The 22,739-nt window shown below is 37.7% G+C and overlaps 2 protein-coding genes and 1 pseudogene across 10 annotated transcripts in view; 1 reads left to right on the plus strand and 2 right to left on the minus strand.

The window, feature by feature from the left end:
* LOC149097752 (uncharacterized) overlaps window positions 1–22,739 on the minus strand; it is a 119,437-nt gene that overhangs the window by 39,170 nt on the left and 57,528 nt on the right. For 4 of the 8 annotated variants that reach the window (XM_089278902.1, XM_089278898.1, XM_089278897.1 and 1 more), the window contains exon 2: window positions 14,927–15,086. The gene's annotated coding sequence lies outside the window, so the exon portion shown is untranslated. Of the gene's footprint in view, window positions 1–14,926; window positions 15,087–17,942; window positions 18,103–21,500; window positions 21,593–22,739 lie in introns of those variants that run through there. The other 4 variants (XM_089278895.1, XM_089278896.1, XM_089278901.1 and 1 more) reach the window with 4 other exon arrangements.
* On the plus strand, window positions 235–4,072 carry LOC149097754 (eukaryotic translation initiation factor 3 subunit C-like). Its single transcript, XM_089278946.1, has 4 exons — window positions 235–1,408; window positions 2,210–2,302; window positions 2,576–2,654; window positions 2,942–4,072. Exons 1-4 carry the CDS (start codon window positions 1,340–1,342, stop codon window positions 3,094–3,096), a joined length of 396 nt encoding a protein of 131 aa, XP_089135072.1. The 5' UTR covers window positions 235–1,339; the 3' UTR covers window positions 3,097–4,072.
* On the minus strand, window positions 7,101–21,598 carry LOC149097755 (nucleotide-binding oligomerization domain-containing protein 1-like; annotated as a pseudogene). Its single transcript, XR_016204028.1, has 2 exons — window positions 21,501–21,598; window positions 7,101–11,499 (listed from the first exon to the last, which is right to left on the minus strand). The product of XR_016204028.1 is annotated as a nucleotide-binding oligomerization domain-containing protein 1-like (transcript).

Below are 22,739 nucleotides of genomic sequence, written 5' to 3' on the forward strand. Positions count from 1 at the left end.
CCTTTAGGAGTTTAGAATAATGTTTCCCACAAGGTGAGTATGTTTTGTTACTGAGCCCAGTGTTACAGGCATGGTAGATAAACCTTTAGTTATCCACCTTATGTGGACATTACTGCATATTTTGTCAGATTTGACCAGAGTGTTACGAGTATCGTTGTAGAGCAGGGTTGTTTCCAGACAGAACTCAGCATCGCTGGTAACAGCAACAAAGTAATTTATTTCCGTAAGGTAACTTCATGAATTTACAGCACTAAGCTTCTTCAAATTTGAATCAATCTCTCTTACAGCAGAAACTCTCGCTCTAACATACATGAGGCTTAAAGTTCCAGAAACTTCTATTACAAGCTAAATTAAGTAGTTTGACACAGTTTGTAATCTGAGTAATTACATAAGGATCAGAATGTTCTAGAATGTTCTCATACAAATTGGTCATGGCTGAATGACTTCCAGCTCTAGATTGTTCTAAAACTAGACTTAGGCAATTTTTCGTAACACAGAGGAAGACAAACTTGATCATGGTCATAGTAAAGAAACCTACAGAATACATAGATTAAGCAGCAGTATCTTTTGAGGAAATCAGTCAGAATTAGCAATCTTTATCATAACAAAGGGGATATACCAGGTGACTGGATTGAAAGATGGTTTGACAAGTTCAAATTCCTGCTGTGGTTTGATGTAAGACAGCATCAGTTCTTTCTTGAGAACTTTTTATCTGCAGGAAAATAATTGTCATGAAATCTTTTCAAGTCAGGAGCAATGCTGTTTGATGTTACATCATAACAGGAAAATAAAAAGCCCATTTCTATGAGGAAAATAAGCCATGGCTTACACAAGCTGCAGCTTACATAAGTCATGCACTTACCATATGAACAGTACCAGTTCGCATCTTTCATAAGCCACGGCTTGTGTAACACGAGGGTTTTGAGCTCTTCATGGCTTATATAAGATGGGAAACACTATAAAAATGGTATCACTCCTTGTTTGGGGCTTAATTAAGATGCAACCTCACACTGAGCAAGCCCAATTTTTTCCCACTTGCATGACAGCTGGCATAATTCTGCGATTGCTATGACAACCAGCACAAAAGCAAGGCATTAGTCATGAATAAGCCAGAAATCATTTATAGGAGCACTTCACATCTTATATAATATGCGCTAGTATAAATGGTCCAGTTCACATCTTATGTAAGCTGCAGCTTGTGGAAGCCGTGGTTTATTTTTCTGGTATAAATGGCCAGTTATCCAACCATCTTTATCCGTTCTATTTGTGATTGGTGTGCCAGTGTCAGCTCAAGTATGTATTTGTTGTCTTTACTTGTAGTTTGTATACGTTGGCTGAAATGTTTGATTTGCCTCCATCTGTGGTGCACAGCACTATCAGCAAAATGATCATCAACGAAGAGCTGCAGGTTTGTGATATTGTTTCTTTTTCAATTATTATTATTATTATTATTATTATTACTATTATTATTATCATATGGCTTGTTCTTGTATCTGATATAACAGGCACTCTGATTGGCTAATCATAGGACATTATTTTCCTGTAATGCCCACGAGAATTACCTTGACCTTACCGTATAGACCTCGCTATTGCTTGGTCAATACTGCAAGGTCTCAGTCTGAGATTTTCCCGTAAAGATCTCACTCTCAGATAATAAGTAGTTATTATTATTATTTTCACAGTCAAACAGTTTAAGTAATTTGTATCTAAAAATTAATCTTGACATCTGCGTAGAGAAAGCCACACATGTAAGGCTCACCGCTTGGGATTAGGGTCTGAACCCCATGTCCTCTAATCTTGCTTACAGCCCTGTGCGATAACCATTTAAGGTTTTGCAGTCCACCACTTAACTGCAAATTTTACTAAGATGTCAGAGAATTGTAATAAAGAACAATTTCCCTCTGTGTCTAACTTTAAAATAAGATTATTGTGCTTCAAAGCTGGAGTTTAAATGGAATTCACCAAAGAAAATCAAAACAGGTTTCTGGAGAATTATTATACAACCATGGTATCAGTGGAATTCTGACATTTAACATACACCAACAGTCTTCACAAGCCCTGAGTTTTGGCTAGCAATGTCACTGATCATATGCTGGTAAGGGCAGGCTCATATCATAACTATTAAAAATTAGTTGTTTTAATTAAGTTTGTTGAGTGGTCATTAAGAATTCAAATTTCAACTCTAAGCAAGGTTGTGTTCTCACTCCAGGCCTCTTGGGATGAGCCAACTCAGACAGTTGTAATGCACCGAGGAGCCGAGCCTTCTCTCCTTCAGAGCTTGGCGCTGCAATTAGCTGATAAGGTAAAATCTTAAATACTGTAGCCTGTTAGCCAGGTGTTTCATTAAGGGTTGGGCACCAGCAAATTGACCAGCTGTGAAGACTATTTTGACCTGCTGGTTTGATCACCTAGTGGAAAGTTTTTCTTATAAAGAATTTCAGATCAAATAGTTTTGCCCACCTGTGAAAACCAGTTGCCCTCCTGTTGAAAACATTAATGAAACCCCTGCTATTAGCTTTTCAACCTACAGCTTATCAAACAACTTTAATACAGAGTGTTTACGACTTGTTTTCAGGTCAGCACTTTGGTAGAAAACAATGAGCGTATTTATGACACAAGACATGGAGGATTTGTTCAGTTCAAGGACAGACAAGGTATGAACTGCTTAGAGTACTTCTTTTCTTCTTGGGAAAACTTTTACAGGTGTCTCTCACACTAAGTCTACATATAGTGCTTAATGTTTGATTATTTTGCCTGTGAACAGTTTGCTAGTGTGACAAAAGGCCTGAGAAATGCAAGACCCCTTTCTGGGCCAGTGTTATTTCCAGTTAAATCGAGACTGTTAGTGCAAAAGGCATAACCCGTATTACTCAATGAGTATTTTAGGAAGCCTTTTTAATTTTTTAATTGCTTGACTTACCCACTCTCTACTAATTTCCAGGTCAAGGCCGCTATCGTCGACAAAATCAGCAACATTATGATCGACAAGACAGGCCAGAAAAACAGGACAGGCAAGATCGGTACAACTGGCAGGAGAGATATGGGCGCCAGTATGACCGGCCTTACCAACAGCCACAGACACAATCATCTTATTAATCTAAAGACAATATGCATAATTTAATCAAGGAACATGGCAACACTTGTTATGGCCTGTCTGTGATTCAAGCTGATACTGTCCTTGTTTGCAAATGTGATGAATTTGAGTACACATTAACTAAAATGAACAATGGAATTCCAATTTCTTGATTCAGTTAGGCAGACAAAAATTATTTTGGAAATTTAAAGCTTGAAAAACTGTAAGTGGCAATGCAGTACATTAAATAATATGAACCTAAGGTTTTGTTTTATCGCTACTAAGTGAACAGTTTTTTTGTACAACATCCTTTTTGTTACAGATACAGATCTTTGTTTGTCAAAACAAGGTATTATTTCAAGATGTCATGCCAAATTTATCAGCAGAACAGAACCTGGCCTGCGAAGCAAGCATTGCCATGCGAGAAGCTTTTTCCATATTCTGGCTGTGTACAAATTGGAGTGGGAGCAAAAATCTTTGAAGAAGCAGGGGTTGGTCTTCTCCATCAATATTTTCACTCCCACTCCAATTTGTGTGTGGCCAGAATGTAGACAAAGGCCTTCGTATGGGAGCGCTTGCTGTGCAGACTATCTTGGACAAAACACCATAGTCTCACAGCTGCATCTCTTTAAACAGCAAGTATAAATGGGTCCTGATGAACTAGTGCTGGGGTAACCCCATTTAGGACTATCATCGCATCTAAGATTTGGGGTAGAACTACTCCTACTTGCTTCATGCTACAGAAATTAAAATAGCACCAGCCATGTGGACCACTAGGCTTGAATGTGGATTACACCTTTCTTAAAATTTGAGTGTGATAAAAGGCTTTTTGTTTCAAGTAATTTAATCAACAGATTTAATAAACTTAGGATTTGAGAAATTGGGACTCCACTAAAGTAGAGTATACTGTTTTATTGTTTGGCATTTACTTTCGAAATCTTCAAATGTGTAAACATATTGTAAGTGAATAAAGCTGAGCGATGCCAGTGATAAACTGTAGCTGATGAAGTTATTTTATTCTCCCAATATCTCTTTTATGTTAGACACTGACTATGATATTTCCTCTATTTCCTCTCCACAGCACTCTTTAAGTATTTAGTGTCAGAGTTGCTGTGTATTTTAAGGCTGGTTTTCACTACTGACGGAGTCAGAGTCATAGTTGGAGTCCTGAGAGCGCTAGTGACCAAGTGAAAATTGAAAATCAGAGTCATAAGCAGAGTCATAAGCTCGACGGAATTAGAGTCTTAAGAATCATTTTTTAGTGCAGAGTGCACTATTGGGATGGTTTGGGGGTTGACTTTGCTAAAGCACTATTGCAATAAGGCACTATGGAAATAAGGTGTAAACTTTAACGTTAGTACAATTAATTAATTTCAATTAATTTGGCTTGCAGCAAGGGGGGTAGGATGGTGTAGGTACTTGTGAGCACTACGTAAAATGGGTGGCATATGTACCTACATTACTTTTTGGATCACTTTAAAAGGCTATACCGGTATATTTGTTTCAGAAAGCCCCTTGCTCTCCTTGTGGTACTTTTCTCTTTAGAACAAAACCAATATTTGCTCTGAACGCATGCGCAGATTAATAAGCATTAGTGTCAGCTACATATTAGATGGAAGATACATTTCATACAAGATCACACACTACCATTGTGTGCTTCTCCTTGTGGTAGAACCCTAATATATCATACGCATGCGTTCTAGCATCATTAGCGCGATACAAGAATGCTACTGTGACTGCATGTCTTTTGGAATTACGCTTAACTTGGTTCAAGAAATATCATCTGTTGTTTCCAAACTACACTAGTGCATTGATTTCATCCTTTAATTGTCTTTATCAAAGAGACCAAAAAGTTCATACCCTCAGCTGAACCTCTCCCGAGTAAGTGGCATTAAAACCTGTCAAACTGTACAAAAACCCAGGAAACTGCTCAAATATTGCTGCAGACTCTGTGGCACCTAATGAAAGCATAAATTTTATCAGTCTCTGAGGACACTCGTTCACCGACGTCGGTCAAGTAGTGCTGTTTACTTCGATATCAGTGTGTATTTTAAATTTAAGTGGTTTTATTGTTAACGCCAAAGGTGGCAACAGAACATGCTGTGCTGTGACAATTTAATAATTAGATTAGTTCTTGTTAATTGGTCAAGAAAATTTGCGTGTTAAATAAAGCAAATCGTTCCTCTTCCATTTCTTCATCTGACATTCAACTTACTTCCATATATCTCCAGCTGTGAAAAGAATACAAGCACATCTTCCCTGTGTTTTCGAGAAAACAAGAGTATCAGGTTACATACCTTTGCGAGGAAAACGAACATATCAAGTTACAAACGTTTGCATGAAGAGTAAAATTGTCACGTTCGCTACTTACATGTATTATTTAATTTGAAATGGGCAAAAATCAATGTAAAACACTACAGTAAAATTTGAAAACTGTCTTAACAAACAGTAATTAACTGTAAGTTATCCTTGGACTGTGAATAAAAATACTCACATCAAACATACACACTGCTAAGATTATGTCTCATCAAAATCCCTAACTGACTAACAAGGTCAATACAAACCAGGAGTGAATGGTAAGGGTTATACAGGAACTGTGTTATGAGTACTACGTCAGAGCTATACATTACACTCTGCGCTATCTGAGATTGTCTCACTAGTTCAGATTATGTTTGACTCGGTCGCTTATGATCCAGTTAAAACTAGATTGTCGGAGTTGGAAGCAGAAGAGGAAGAACCAACCAACTACAAGGCCTGGAATCAAAAATTGTGATTGGTTGATTCTACCGCTTCTGCTTCTGACTCCGACAATCTAGTTTTCACTGGATCATAAGCGACAGAGTCATAAGCGGAATGGGAGTTCTGCTTCTGACTCTGTTGGTTTGATTTTCACCAGATCATATCACTCTACACTTCCGATTATGACTTCATCGATTCTGAAAACTAGCATTTAGGGGCAGCACTTATTTGAGAGTGGTGCTCCTCAAAAAACCTCATGCCAATTTTGTAAATCGAAACAAAATAAAGTTAACAGCTAAATATAGTCACTTGGAACTGAAAATCATTGTAATCCAGGGCCCAAGGGCCAGTTTCTTGAAAGCCCAGGAAACTTTTTGGGCCCGCAGAGCCATTTTTAGTTAACCGATATTATATTTAAAGAGAAGAAGAGTTGTATACACCTGAAACTTCTTGTACAAAGGGAACCTCTGTTCATAATAAGAATTTGCGCATAAACCAGTTCTCAGGTCACAAGGTTGGAGATTTTGCTACAGCTTTTCGGGTGCGAAAACGTCTCAGGACCTTCGAGAACCGGGTCCCTGTTGTTCAAAAGCTGCATAGCACTACCCGCCAGGTAAATCGCTATCCAATGGATAAGTGATCAGAAAACAAACCACGCTATCCTCTGTATAGTGGTTTATCAGGTGGATAGCAGTGTCCACCTTTCAAACAACCCAGGCCACTGGACAGTAAATACTCCTAGAACAAATTCAGTCTGATGAAGCTTCATTAATAAGCACCATATTGTTGTGAATGAAAGAGATGCTTATTCAAGGGCGGTGCTCTTTGGTATTTTTGCCATTGTCTGTGGCTATCAATTGGAGGCAGCAACCATTCGGGAGGGGGGCATAGTGCTCAGTTGAGTTAATACAGTAACCCAGGAGAGAACAAGGGTATTTTGATGATTTTCAATGTCTGATCTCATATCATATTGGCCAACATGGGAGCAAAAAGAAAGAAAACTGACTGGAGGTAATGTTGTCTTGATATGCAATTTCACACTGATTTTCTCTCAAATTTGCCGTATAATTTTTTGTTCGTTCTTAATACAAAATCAACACATTTTTCTATAGTCTACAGTCTTATTTATAGACCATAGAAATAATGTCGTGAAATGTTCAAAGCTTAGCAGTGAAACAGCTCAGCTGTGGCTTGTGGTTCCACTTCAGTTTTGAACATTTAACAACACTATAAAAGTGTAGACTATAGAAAAGCGTGGTCTGTTTGTTAAGTGACCACAACACAGAACTTCCTTATCAACATTTAATTAAAACAAGAAAAATCAGGAGCTTGGCTCCACTTAATTACATATATAGTTGGTAACTTAAGCTAAATCTCATCAAGTAATTGTGAGATACTAAAAGTTCATCTTGGTACTAAAAGTTCGTCACTATTCTACAATAACTATTACACAATTGAGATATATATATTTGAATACAAAGATGTGATAATTTAAAATACTACGAATGTCTCAAATTCAGTTGATTCCTCATATCAGGCACATTTATCTGGTTAATAGAAAGAGATTGGCTTGTTATTATCAACTAAGTTGCACTATCTTAATAAAGGGCTGGACCATTAGAAACAAAGGGAGGACAGGTGTGAGGAAAAGTGAGCTCCAAAATTTGTAATTTTCCTTGCAAGCAAACTGGATCATATTTAGATCTAAATTTATCTCACTTTTATATAGATTGTACAGAGCTTGTGCACTGCAGAAGACATTTCTGTACAGAACTAAGGATAGGAAAAAAATCATGAATTCATTGAACTATCCCTTCCCTTGATTTTTAATGGTCCAGCCATTTTGTGTATTTTTGAGCGCGCCACTTGTTTTTCAACTCACGAGGAGGACCTCTCAGGAAACACAACAAGTTTTTGATTGGTTAATTTCGATCCTACATCTCAGTCGAGTGTTGTTAACTGTTGTTTTTTCATTCAGTTTGCCAGTTTCACGCTTGTGGGAAAGACCAGAAAATTCTGTTCGCACTTGTTTGAGCCGTGTTTGTTAAGAGAGCCGTGTTTGTTAACAGAGTAATACTTTCAAAAGTAAAAAGCTACGTCCGCTTGAAGTCCTCGGAGTTGAAAGACAATTTTGTTGTAAACATGGCGTATGAAGACAAGCCGAAGCACTGGAATTCTTACCGGCGAAAAAAACAGCTAAGACTAACCGTCATGTCATTTATCTTTCTTTTTGTGTAATTTTTCCTTTGAATTTAGCAGCTCATTAAAGTGTTTTGCCTGAGAAATTTATGTTGTTTTCAAGTTGAGTTACATTTAAGCTTATTCTCTTAATTTTATTTAGTAGCGAGTGACGTTTTTTTTTCAAAAAATCCGTAAAACCACATCTTACACAAGATGTGTTTGAATGTCAAATTACAAACACAAAAATACATCTTATCTAAGCACCTTGTAATGAAGTTGTCAGGCTACTTCATTTAAGCTCAGAAAATCTTCATTTAACATGATTCGTATCCTAAAGCACAAGTCACTGCGATGAAAAACTGTTTTACATGGAATTTTATATTTTACAGAGTTTCTGTTTTGTTTTCTGCACTCGGTTACACAACAACTACAATCCTAGCAGTTTGTTTATTCGATTAAGTTTGTTGAAAGACAATGGCAATCATTTCTAAACAATTTAAATGTGGACAAAGCAATTGGGATTAGCCTGTTTAATTTGCTTTTTAGCTTCATTTGTTATTTCATGATTCTCCCAGAGGACTAAGCGGCGTATTGACTATTTATAACAGCATTACTTAACTGCTTTACACCTTCATCTGTTATTTTATTGTACTCGAGGTTTAAGCTGCTTAATTGACTATTTATAACAGCATTACTTAACTGCTTTACACCTTCACTGTTATTTTATTGTACTCGAGGTTTAAGCTGCTTAATTGACTATTTATAACAGCATTACTTAACTGCTTTACACCTTCATCATCTATGTTATTACCCGCGAGGTTTAAGCTGCTTAATTGACAATTACTATTGTCAAACAACTTAACAATCTCTACACAACCCAACGAGCCAATGTTATTAAGGGACAAATTTATGAGCGAAATTTGTTGAACGCTGTTAAGAAAATGAACCACTGCTGTACAGTCAGCAGGTGCGAGGCGACAATCACTAAAATCTACAGCATTAAAGCCAATCTTTTCTAACTTACTTTGAACAACTGAACCTGATTGATTGGTTTCGTCATAGTTAGTAGAGGAGACTATGGTTTCGTAGATACACTTCATTAATGTCACCGCTAAATCTTTTTCGCTGTCAGTCGGCCAACAGGTAACTGTGCGTCCCTCCAATGAAACGTCAAACATCAGCAAGCCTTTATCTTTCTCCTCTGTTTTCTTAGGAAGAAGGTCGGTAAATATGTCGATAGACTGCTCACCAAGTAGACCACCGACAAACTGCAAAACGAGTTGCCATTCACCATTTTTGATGTGGTCAGCAACGAATCTTCTCAATTTTCTTCCTTTCATGGTTTCGGTTATGTGCTTGGCTGCGAGGAACTCTTGCATGGTGAGGTGAATGAAACAGTATTGAGCTTCGTACGTGTAGGCGTCAGTTTGAAGATCTGGTAGGCGATGAAAAAGGGCGCTGTCCACCAAATCCTTGAGGACTTCTTTTTGTCCAAAGAGTAGTCTTTTTTGTGTCAGCCCATCGAAAGCAAGTTTGGCCAGTGGCTTGATTTTCTTTTCCACTTCAAGAGGCAAATGTTTTGAGTTAATGTCCTCTCGACGGAGGTATTTGTCGCGATATTGCTCATCGTGCCGGAAGAAGAAAAATTTCATGGATATTTGGTAGATTTCTGTGAGGTTTGTTGGGAGGCCAACACCAGTTAAACCCTTTTCGCTGTGGAACTTCAGAACTTGCAACAAGCATGAGCAAATTATCAGGCAGTTGACAGGAATATAGCAAAGTGAAAATATGTTCATATTCGTCTTGATGTGCTCCCATATTTTCTTTCCTGCGTCCGCTACATCTTGCGCCGCATCTTTTGCAAAGTTCTCCACGTATTCTTGAACTTGTTCGGGTGCAAAGCCAAGAATTTCAATTATTTTGTCGAAAGAAAGATCAGTAACGTCTGACACGGCAGTGGGTCTGGTAGTGGTCAGAACGCTTGCTCCGGGGAGGAGATTGCCTTTCACTATGTTGTAGAAGAGAGCAGAGAGAGGCATTGGTTTTTCCCACGGTTTTTGCCAATTCTTGCAGTCGGACCCTTCACTAGCGACACTTGACCTATAGAGAAACTCGTCCAAGCCGTCAAAAAAGATCAGAACTCTCTCGGGATTTGTGCGGACGTGTTCCCAAACGTCATCACTCAGTGTCAGTGGATATTCTGACCTAGAGAGAAGATTATGAAGGCTGAGCGGTTTTTCCTCGGAGTTGAATTTGAGGAACTTCAGGAAAAAGGCAAAATGAAGTTCACCGCTTAACGGGCTGCAGGATGCCCAGTCCCTTATCCACTTTGTTAAAAACAGAGTTTTGCCTATTCCGGGACGACCAACGATAAGGATTTTCTTGTTTTCGGCGTCAACAATTTCTTCTCGTGTTATTTCTTGGAATTTTTCTTGCGGCATTGGGAACACTTTCAGTTGTTCCTGTCTATTACCGGTGATTTTATACCGCGCTCTATCTTTAATAAGACTCAAGTTTGTGTACAGGTCATCTAACTTGTGATCTTTATTTATTTTGTCTTCACCGGGTTTTCCTTTAAACGGGGCCTTGAGACCTCGATCTTTCTCCGTGCTTTGTATGATTTTTTCCCGCTGCCTTTTGATGAATTCATCGACCGATGAAGGTTGTTCTGGTTGCTCTTGTTCAGGTTCCGGAAGTAATACAAGTTCTTGTGGCTCATGAGGCTCTTGAGGCTCTTGAGAGGAAAGATAATATTTCACAAACTCCAAATCTTCGAGAAATTTCTTTCTTCTTTTCACTCGTAGTGCCAAGATACAGATGATCTCAATTAGAATAATAAGCGCTAACACACCATTGCCGACAGTCACCGCATTCATCCAGGAGGTTTTCTTTGTTGCTTGTTGATTGTGACACTCGTACGTGGTGCTGTTCTGAATGTTGCTGGTTGATGACGCATTCGCCGCTTGACTGCCTCCTGCTGTTTGGCAATGAAAGTCGGAGGGAAAGTTGTCAGGATAAAGAACTCGAGTCTGTAGGACTATAAAAATAATTCCTATCGCAAATCTGGCGGCAAGTTGACAAAAATACGCCACAATCAGCCTGCGTTTAGGTCTGTTGTCGTCGTTGTTGGGACTTTCAGCATCAGGTCTCTGGCGATTGGCTTCCACCTCATCGACTCTTGACTTTACAACTTGGGAGTAGATCACACATACAATGCCGATGAGAGTAAAATTAGCAATCACAAATCCATATACAGGAATACCAGATTTGTTGTATTGTTTGTTGTACTGATCCGAACATTTTCCTCGGACGACGTCCATCTTTTCAAGTTTCGCCTCACAGCGGAAACTGTCACTGTTCTCCATTTCTGCAAAGATGCCAAGCAGGATTACTCCATAAACGATCCAACAAATAACTGCTACGTAACTGATCTTGTTGAAGGTTTTAGGCGTCAGCAAGTCCTTGAGATGTTCCATTTTGTATATGAGAGTTCTCGTTCAATGGATCTGTTTGAAAGTAACATCACTGATTAGAATGAGGCGTGGAAATGAATTGAACATCGCATATTATTGCATTGTATTTAGTCACGAAGCCGGTTTCACCTAATCTCTCTCTCTCTCTCTTTCTCTGTCTTTTTTCTGTAAGAGAGTCTTATTTTTAGACTGAGGCGAAACGCTCTTAGAGTGTTTTTTTGTTTTTGTTGTTTTTATTTTAACCATTTGAGTCCAAAGCCGGTTTTTTAATTCTATTGTTTAACTTTTTCGTAGTATGAAAAGATACAAACAACAATACAACCGAAGATGTTCTGGCACACGGAACTGTGCCGTAATAAGAAGACGAGCTCATCGTGAGTTTCAATGTTTATCAGAGAAAAGAGTTAATTGTGTATTTAGAAATTAAAAATTTCGGATATTTGCAGTAAAAAATCCTTGTGTTTTTAGAAAGAAAACAAGTCCAATTTTGTGGTAAAAATATGAGCTGTACACAATGTGGTGTTTAAAATCCTTATTCTTACGGTATAAATCCGAGTTATATGTATTTAAAACTTAAAAACAAGTCGTGCTTTTTTTTTCGAAATACCAAACCCCTGGTTTTTGATATAAAAATTCAAGTTAAAAAGGAACCGATTGTCAAGAAATTAATTGAAAAAGAATCACTACTACTTTTTCTGGCGCGTGGCTTTCGCTTAGCAAACAGTGCGGTAAAGAAAACAAAGCTATCTTTGAACACAGTTCTGAAGACTAAAAACCGTGATAATAATACATAACATAGAGACCGAGTTAGTTAACATCATTGACTTCATCAGCCGAATGGTGTCTCTTTGGTTGAACTGCTGTAATTTCGCAACTACTTTTAGCAACACTTAAAATTAGACACGCTACACCAATTTTGTACCCGTTGTTTTGGCCTCGTCTATGATCTGTTTTGATTTTGAGATGAAGCAGTATGCGATGAAATAAAATTTATCGGCGTTAGGGTTCACCCTGGCTGATTCCCAAGAACTTAGTTTTGTTGGTTTGATTTCCACTTGTGTTTTCAGTTGAACAGAGCGCTTTAGTTTATACCTTACCGAGGCGAAACCTTAAAAGCTTAGTTGTTACTTGCATAAAATTGCAATTAAATTTTCACGAAACGTTTGCTTTTCAAAGTAATTTTTAATCGCATTTTCTAGAGTATTATGAAACAACTATGAATAAAAACTAAGAGTCAATCATATAATCATGTTAAACTTTCGACGTCAATTCCTAGCGTGTAATAGAATGCCGTGGAGTGAGACGCTGTTAGAGACCATCGCGTGGCTTGAAACTGACAATGAACAATTGAGTAGGTTAAAGGTGCAAGGTTTCAATGGCTTGGCGCTGAATGCTCTTGGTAACATCAACATGCCAAATAAACAGCCAAGCACGAAACGGTTGAACCATTCTACTAACTACTTGAAAAAGCGGATAATAGAACAGCTGCCAGTTATGTTGTTACTCCCGCTGATTAGCCTCTCTTTGGGCGGGTTACTCAATCTTTCCTTTCCAAAGAAGGTCTGTGCAGCAGGCTACACAGCGATCGGAATCATTTAGCTTTCTTTTAATAAAATTCCTGCACATCTAGCAGTCATATGATTTGAATAGACAAGATCTTAAGTTCTATAGTTCAGCTTCAGTAATATATAGAATATCATTTACATAAAACTGTAATTCCAATCAGTTCTTAACCAATTACTTATGCCTTAGTGCCAAAGTGCGTAATTTTTGTAGCAGAGATTTCCGCCCTTACTAGCGGCACTTACGCTCCCAGTTGAAGAATCAGTGCGTAGTTAGTTACGCTCATTATGTTACTCTGTTAAATTAGGCAAAGTTTTCGCAAAATGGAATCAAGATGGCGACTGGGAAAGAGAATGATCTTTATACAATAGTCTCTCTTCTGGTCAAAGATGTTATTTGTACCGAGTCTATTGAATTCGATGAGTAACGAAGATAACGGTCGATGATTGGTGGTAAACTGATTACCACAATCGGTCAACACTAAATCTCTGAGTTTTCTATGTCTTCCAGCAAAGTCCCCAGCTTCTGAGAATACTATCCCGGCAAAAGCCGCACTATTAACATATCTGGAGCTATTGGTTACTGTTCATTTTGCTCTACTCTAGAAATGTATCCTTAAAACGTCTAAGAGCTACAATTGTAGGAACGTGATCGATAAAGCTTACAACAGCTTCTCAAGGTTTGCAGAAGATTTGTGCTTATAGCGATGGGCAATCACAGCCAATATGGTATCACAAGAATGCAAACTAACAGAGCAAACAACTTATGTTGCTAATGTGCCAATATTTGCAAGTGATAACGGAAATTTCTTGACGGAACAAACATGTTTGATGGTCCAAATATTGTCAGACAGCAACGCTTTTAAAGCACCTAAACCGCGCTACACCTAAATTCTTTAAACTAGCCCCGAGCGTTTTAAAATAGAACAAACCTACATTCACAGATGTCAAAGGAAGAAAAACAGCAGCAATAAACTGTGTGATTCACAACAGAGGAAAAGTGACTAAGAGATGAAGGGACAGCTTGAGGCGAGGGGTGTATATGAGTGGGTGATGTCCGTTAAAGAATGTCTGTTATTTCCTGTCTCCTTCACGTGGCAATAAGATGTTTCTCGAAAGTTCTCAAAGAAAGCCGCAATTAAACAGGAACAAGTTGTCTCTCACTCAAGAATTAAATTGACATATCGTAAGTACTGTTTTTACTGGGGCGTGGCTCTTACTCGGAAAACATCACGGAGGAACGAAGGAAAAACTATTTACGACTACAGCAACAAGAAAGGGTGAGTGTCTTTCGTGCAATCTGACGAAACTTCTTTGATACGCGAAAGATTTTTTTTTTTCGATAGGTTTGGTTACTGAGATTTGGGGCGGTAACACATGAAGAAATATGTTGTAATATAAAACCCTCCAGAAATACAAAGATAAGTAGGCTGGCAGTTACACATTCCTTCTGTAAAATTATTAAGAGTTGCATCAAACACTGATGAGGAAAATAACGTGATCGCCGAATACAGAAGTTGCCAGATAACGTATCGAGAGCTATTGGTTCCATGTTAATGTTGCTCCACTCTGAAGAATATATTCTGAACGCTTCTAAAAGCTTTAGTTTGGCAACGCTTCGGTTCTTAAAAGGATTCAAAAGCGATCGATATTAAGGCTTTTAACTGCTTAATTCGCTTTGTAGAATACTTGCGTTTATAGCGATATACAGAAACACAGCCAACGCGGCGGCGTTATTACAAGAGTCTTAGATCAAAGAGCTAAGAATGTTCGCAAGCGATAACGGAAAACTCCTAGTTCGATGGTCCAAATATTCGCAAACAGCACTAATATACGCTATACTTAAACTCTATCCAGATTAACAATAAAAGTTCAGTTTAAAATAAAGAAACACGAACCTGCATCTGAAGATATCAAAGGCAGCAGCAATACACTGGTAAATTCACAACGAGACAGGAATATTCAAGAGCTTGAAGACTGAAGATGCAAGGAACGTCTGTACCGAAGGGCGGATGACTTCTTCTAATAAAGAACGGTTTGTTTAACCTCAGAGCAAGCCTAAAATAATCAGAAAGCAGTGGTCAAGAATTAAATTGACATTTAGACAGTTCATTTTTGGGGGCGCGGCTCTTATGCGGCAAACATCACGGAGAAACAAAGCAAAGCTATTTAATTACACCACGACCCTGAGGACTTTAGACCATACATAGACATAGCAACATCTGACAAAGCTACCTTGATACGGGGATGTTGCTTTTCAGTAGTTTTGGTTACTGAGATTTTGAACCAGAACACAGGGAAAAAATACTTAAATGTACGATAGTAAAACGTTCAAGAAATACAAAGATAGTAAATTGGACAGGCAATTACACTTTCCTTCTCTAAAATTATTTTACAACTGTGTAACTTACTGACGGTTAAATTAGACATGCCAAAACAAATGGAGCAGTATGTTTTCCAACAAAATTTTCTCGAGTTCAACTTCACTTAGGCTAATTTCTAAGAACTCTGTCAGTGAGCGTCTCTGCGGATACTTCTGTCAAAGGCGAAGTCGCGACGATCTTACTGATTAGAGATTAAAGAGAGGCTTTTCACATAAAGCATCCACCAGTGTTCCGTCAGAGCCAAACGTTTTGAATATATAGAAATTATCATTCGTCTGACCCACATTCAAAGATCAGAGAAAATCAAACAAAGAAATACTTTGAAACAAAGAATTAAGCTGAAGGCGCATCTTAATATATTTCCATAACATAGGTGTCTCACTATTGGTGTTTCACTGTGTAGTTTGATGATGATAATGATGACGATGATGACAATGTTGGTTTTCAATGGCAAAAAGTGAAAATGTGCTTTTCAAATACTAACAGCGTTATTGACGCAAATCAATTCTAGATAAAGTTGTCAATTTCTTGCATGTAATGGAATGCCAAGGAGTGAGACACTGTTATAGATACCATCGCGTTGTTTTACACTGATAGTGAACAATTGCGAAGGTTAAAGGTGCACAGTTTCAATGGCTTGGCGCTGAATAAGCTTGGCAGGATCAACATGCCAATTAAACAGCCAAGCACGAAACGGTTTAGAACTGATACAGCAATTAGTTTGAACCATTCTACAAACTACTTAAGACAAGAAAGACCTTTAATTGTCCATATATTCTCAAACAGCAACGCTTTTCAAGCACTAAAACGCTACACTTAAACTCCCCAGATTAGCTCTTTCTTAAAAAAAAAAAAAAAACAGAAGTAGCCTACATTAAGAGATTTCAAAGAAAGGAAAAGAGCAGCAATACACTGGGAAATTCACAAGAGAGGAAGGAAGAGTAAACGATGAAGGGACAGCTTGAGGCGAAGGGTCTATATGGGCGGATATCAGTTAAATAATGTCTGGTATTTCCTGCCTCCTTGGCAATAAGAAGTTTCCCGAACGTTCTCAATGAAAGCCGCAATCAAACAAGAACAAGTTGTCAAGAATTTAATTGCCACATCGTAAGTATTTTTTTGCAAGCTGACGAAACTTCTTTGATACTCGGATGATTTGTGTTTCGATAGTTTTGATTACTGAGATTTGGCGGCGGAATACTTGAAAAAACAAACAGTTCAATATGTTGTACTGCACCCCTCCAGAAATACGAAGATAAGTAGGCCGGCAATAACACATTCCTTCTGTAAAATAATTAAGAGTTGCATGAAACACTGATGGGGAAAATGACGTCTTTGCAGAAAGGTTTCAAAAGAATCTTAGTGATAGCTTGAAAAGGTAGGCATGAAAATGATCTAATTCACTTTTCGAGCGGTGATTCTGATATGTCACTTTTCTCTTTTTAGCAGCTAGTACGAGTTTACAAGTTCAAAAACACACATCCCTCTTCAAGCGTTAGCTAGAAAGAAAATTAATATCAAAATGCTAATGATCCACTGTTTTAACAACACTGACTTTATCGGATAGTGTTTTTCCAGTTCAACTGCCATGATTTCGCAACTTTGTAACCGACAGTTAAAATAACTCATGGACACTCTGTTATCTGTTTTGGTTTAAAAAGGGCCAGCAGTATCCTATTAAAACAAATTATTGAACTCCACTATTCTCAATAATTTTGCGTCTACATGAACAGTTTCCTTCAGTTTATGTCTTTCCGAGCCTTAAGTCCAACTGTTAATTACGCGAAACTGAATTATATTTTCTCAAAACGTTAAACTTTCTGACGAATTTTTGATCACATTTTTCAGTCTTTATCAATTGTTCATGAATACTGTGAAGCCAAGAACATTCGACGTACTGTAGTTTCGTAGTAGTTTCCGCCCATACCTAAAATTTGAGTGCTATCGTTGGACTTGAATCAAATCAGGCCAGGAATGTAGTTGAAATGATGAAATCTTGCCATCAAGTTCCGACTGGGTGGGAACTGAAAAGAATGAATTTTATGTAATAGCTTGTTCTCTGGCCAAAGATGTTGGTTACACTGATTGTGATGCGAAGTTACAAGATAAGTGGTAAAGAAGAAACTGATTACGAACAAATGACAATCTGTTCGTGAATTAGTCTGCCTTCATGTTCACAGTTGCCAGGATAGTGAACACGGAATACAGAAATCGCTTTGACAAATCAAGAGCTACTTGTTACCGTTTTAATGTTGCTCAACTCTGAAAAAAAATATATTCTGAAAACATCTAAAGGCGTCAGATGGTTTTGGAACTCGGTTCTTATTAGAATTCAAACAAGATCAATAAAACTTACAACAGCGAGAGTCCTAGATAAAAGAACAAAATATGTTCGCAAGCGAATGAAGCGATAAGGGGAAAACGTCTAAATTAAATATTAGGAAATATTCCAAAACAGCATAATAATACGCTATACAAACTCTATCCAGATTAGCATTAAACGTTCAGTTTAAAATACAAAAACACAAACCTGCATCCAAAGATATCAAAGACAGCAGCAATACACTGGTAAATTGACAACGAGACAGGAATATTCAAGTGCTTGAAGACTGAAGATACAAGGAACGTCTGTACCGAAAGGCGGATGACTTCTTCTTATCAAGAACGGTCTGTTTAACCTTAGAGCAAGCCTAAAATAATCAGAAGGCAGTTGTCAAGAATTAAATTGACATTTAGACAGTATCTTATTTTGGGGGGCGCGGCTCTTGTGCGGCAAACATCAGGAAGAAACAAAGCAAAGTTTGTAATTACACCACAGCCCTGAGGACTTTAGACCATAATAAATAAGCATGGTAGCATCTGACATAGGTTTTTTGATACCAGGGATGTTGCTTTTCGATAGTTTTGGCTACTGAGATTTTGAACCAGAACACATGGAAAAAATACTCAAATGTACCATAGCAAAACGCTCAAGAAATTTAAAGATAGTAAATTTGACAGGCAATTACACTTTCCTTCTCTAAAATCGTTATTTTACAACTGTGTAACTTGGTGACGGTTAAATTAGACATGCTAAACAAATGGAGCAATATGTTTTCCAACAAAATTTTCTTGAGTTCAACTTCACTTTGGCTAATTTCCAAGGACTCTGTCAGTGAGTGTCTCTGCGGGTGCTTCTGTCAAAGGCGAATTCGCGACGATCTTATATTGGAGATTAAAGAGAGGTTTTTCACATAAAGCATCCACCAGTGTTCCGGCAGAGCCAAAAGTTTTGAATATACAAAAATTATCATTCGTCTGACCCACATTCAAAGATCAGAGAAAATCAAACAAAGAAATACCTTGAAACAAAGAATTAAGCTGAAGGCGCATCTTAATATATTTCCATAACATAGGTGTCTCACTATTAGTGTTTCACTGTGTAGTTTGATGATGATGATGACGATGATGGCAATGTAGGTTTTCAATGGCAAAAAGTGAAAATATGCTTTTCAAATACTAACAACGTTATTGACGCAAATCAATTCTGGATAAAGGTGTTAATTCCTTGCATGTAAAGAAAGAAAGCCGCTATTAAACAGCAACAAGTTGTCAAGAATTAGACTGACATGTAATCAATATTCCTTTATCATGGGCGTGGCTCTCACTTAGCAAACATTACGGTAAACAGAGCAAAGGCTATTTGAAACACAGCCCTGAAAACATTAGACCTTGTTAACTGATACATGAGAAGAAGAACGAGTTGATGTCTTCATGCCGGGATCGGACGAAACATTTTTGATACGCTGAAGATGTTGTTTCTCGATACTTTTAGTGACTGAGATTTAAATCGAGAGATAAATTGGCCGGCAATGACGACACATTTCTTCTGTAAAACTTTTAAAAGTTGTATCAAACTTTGATGAAGAAAATAAGTTTTCGGAGAACGATTTCAACTAAAACATCTTAAGTATTGCTAAAAAAGATAGTTTCAAGATTCATGAGACATCCAAATGGGTCGGTTTCACGCTTGAATACTGATGAGCTCTTTTTAGCATTATATTGGGCTCGTCTATGATCTGTTTAGCTTTTAAAGTGAAGCAGTATGCGAGAAAACAAAATTTATTGCGCTCTAGGTCACTTTGGCTAATTCTTAAGAACTCTTTTGTGTCCATTTGTCTTTCACTATTTTCTATGAACAAAGTGCTTCAGTTTATTTGTTGCAGAGACAAAACCTGATCGTTAATTGCATAAAACTGCAATGAAATTTTCACCGAGCAAGTGTAGCTTTTTGAATAATTTTTCTCAAGTTCTAGTCCTTACCAATTACCTATGAATACGAACCAAGAGTCGGTCATAATCATGTATGTAGTTTGCAAGAATGTTCGCCCATACCGAAGAATTAGAGCACTCTTTCACGTTTCAATGATTTAATCAATCAAAACGTTGTTGCAATAATTAAATGATGCCATCAGCTGGGTCGCTTGGTGGTAACAGAATGAACTCTGTGTAATACCTTCTTCTCTAATCAAGCATGTTGGTTACACCTTAAAAACTCTATCCAGACTAACACTTATCGTTTCAAAATAAGAGAAAAAAATCTGCATTCGCACAAGTCAGAAAAAGAAAAATTGCAGCAATAAACTTGGAAGAGTAATTGGATTTCGTGTAGACTAAAGATGGAGGCACCGCCTGAGGCGGGGGGCGGATGACGTCAACTGAACAATGGTTTGTTATTTGCTGTCTCCTTGGCAATTAGAAGTTTCTCGAAGGTTTTCAAAGAAAGCCGCTATTAAAAAGGAACCAGTTGTCAAGAAATTAATTGAAAATTAATCAGTACTACTTTTTCTGGGGCGTGGCTTTCGCTTTGCAAACAGTACGGTAAAGAAAACAAAGCTATTTTTAAACACAGTTCTGGTGACTAAAAACCATGACAATGATACATAACATAGAGACCGAGTTAGTTAGCATCATTGACTTCATCAGATAGTGTCTCTTGAGTTGAACTGCTGTGATTTCGCAACTACTTTTAAAACACTTAAAATTAGACTTGCTACACCAGTTTTGTACCCATTATATTGGCCTCGTCTATGATCTGTTTTCTTTAGAAATGGAGCAGTATACGATGAAATAAAATTTATCGGTGGTGGAGTTCACTTTGGCTAATTCCTAAGAACTCAGTTATGTTGGTTCGATTTCCACTTGTGGTTTTGAACAGAGCGCCTTAGTTTTAAAGTCTAATATTATTCGCATTGACCTGCAATCGAAGTTTCGCCAAATGGTTGCTTTTCAGACTATTCAGTTTTAACCGCATTTCCTGGAGTATTATGAAATGCCAATGAATATAAGCAAAGAGTCAATCATAATCATGTTAAACATTTGACGTTCGTAGTTTTGCAGTAGTTTACACCCGTACTTAAGAAATAGATTACTCCTTCAAGTTCTTATCATGCGACGCGAAACCAGTCACAGAAAACTGTCGTTAAGATGAAATCAAGAATTTTGAGAAATAGTTTCTTCTCTGCTGAACGGTGTTGGTCTCGCTGATTTCCATGGCGATTGACAGAAATGAAAGTCAATGACTGGCAGTAAAGGGGTGAAAGTTATTACCAACAAATCACAAACTGTCTTCAGTGTGAACTGGTCTGTCTTCATGTTCATTTGCTGAGATAGTGATCCCCGACTATAAAAACCGCTAGATTAAACATCAAAAGCTATCGGTTACTGTTCATTTTGCTTGACTCTAAAGAATATATTCTCCCCAATTCTAAAAGCGTTAGGCGTTTTTCGAACTCAACTTTTATGAGCATTCAAAAGTGATCGATAAAGTCTAAAACAACTTTCTTAGCTGCGTGGAAGAGTTGTGTTGATAGCGGATGGGCAAACACAACCAATGTAATAGCACAGCAATGCTTAATAAAAGAGCTAACAACTGGTGTAGCCATTATGCCAATGTTTGTAAGTGATAACGGAAAACTTTTCGAGTCAACAATCACGTTTGATCGACGTCCAAAAATTACCAAACGGCAACGCTTTTGAAGCACTAAAACGCTACACTTTAACTCTATCCAGATTAGCACTCTGCATTTTAAAATAAAGACAAACAAACCTGCATTCACAAATGTCAAAGAAATGTAAGACAGCAGCAATACACTGAGAGATTCACAGCAAGAAAGGAAGTGTAGTACTAGCTTGGAGACTGAAAATGAAGGCAATGCCGGAGACGAGGGGCCTATATGGGCGGATGACGTCAACTAAAGAATGTTTTGTTATTTTGCTGTCTCCTTGGCAATCAGAAGATTCCGCTCGAACGTTTCTCAAAGAAAGCCGCTATTAAACAGGAACAAGTTGTCAAGAATTAGACTGACAAGTAATCACTATTCCTATTTCTGGGGCGTGGCTCTCACTTAGCAAACATTACGGTAAACAGAGCAAAAGCTATTTGAAACGCAGCCCTGAAAACATTAGACCATGACAACTGATATATGAGAAGAAGAGTCTTCTTGCCGGGATCTGACGAAACATTTTTGATACGCTGAAGATGTTGTTTCTCGATACTTTTAGCTACTAAGATTTAAATCAAGAGATAAATTGGCCGGCAATGACACATTTCTTCTGTAAAATTTCTAAAAGTTGTATCAATCTTTGATGAACAAAATGAGTTTACGGAGAACGAATTCAACCAAAACATCTTAAGTATTGCTTGGAAAGACAGTTCCAAGATTCATGAGACATCCAAATGGGTCGGTTTCACGCTTCAATACTGATGAGCTCTTTTTAGCAGCTAGCGCGAGTTACAAGTTTGGAAACACATGTCCTTCTTCGGGCGTAAGCTAGATACAAACTTAAACAACCAATGCGGTTAATCTGATGTTGTAACATTATTGACTTCATCAGACCGTGTTCCTTTACGTTAAGCCAAGATTTGGAAACAGTGTTACTGACGGTTTCATTAGACAGCTACACCCGTTTTGTACCATTATCATATTGGTCTCGTCTCATGATCTGTTCTTCTTTTGACATGAAGCAGTATGCGATGACACAATATTTATCGGTACTGGAGTTCACTTTGGCTAATTGCTAACAACTCGGTTGGGTTGGTTTAATTTCCACTTGTGTCTTTAAACAGAGCACTTAAGTTTATACGTTACCGAGACGGAACCTTAAAAGCCCAATTGTTATTTGCATAAAATTGCAATTGAATTTTCACCAAACGTTTGTTTTCAAACTAATTTTTAATCACATTTCTTATAGAGTATCATGAAATAAGAGTCAATCATAATCATGTTAAACATTCGACGTTCGTAGTTTTGCAGTAGTTTCCACCCGTACTTAAGAAATAGATTAC

This window comes from Orbicella faveolata, unplaced genomic scaffold (genome assembly GCF_042242905.1).
Source record: "Orbicella faveolata isolate gen_17 unplaced genomic scaffold, um_ofav_v1 contig_47, whole genome shotgun sequence".
NCBI classification, from domain to species: domain Eukaryota; kingdom Metazoa; phylum Cnidaria; class Anthozoa; order Scleractinia; family Merulinidae; genus Orbicella; species Orbicella faveolata.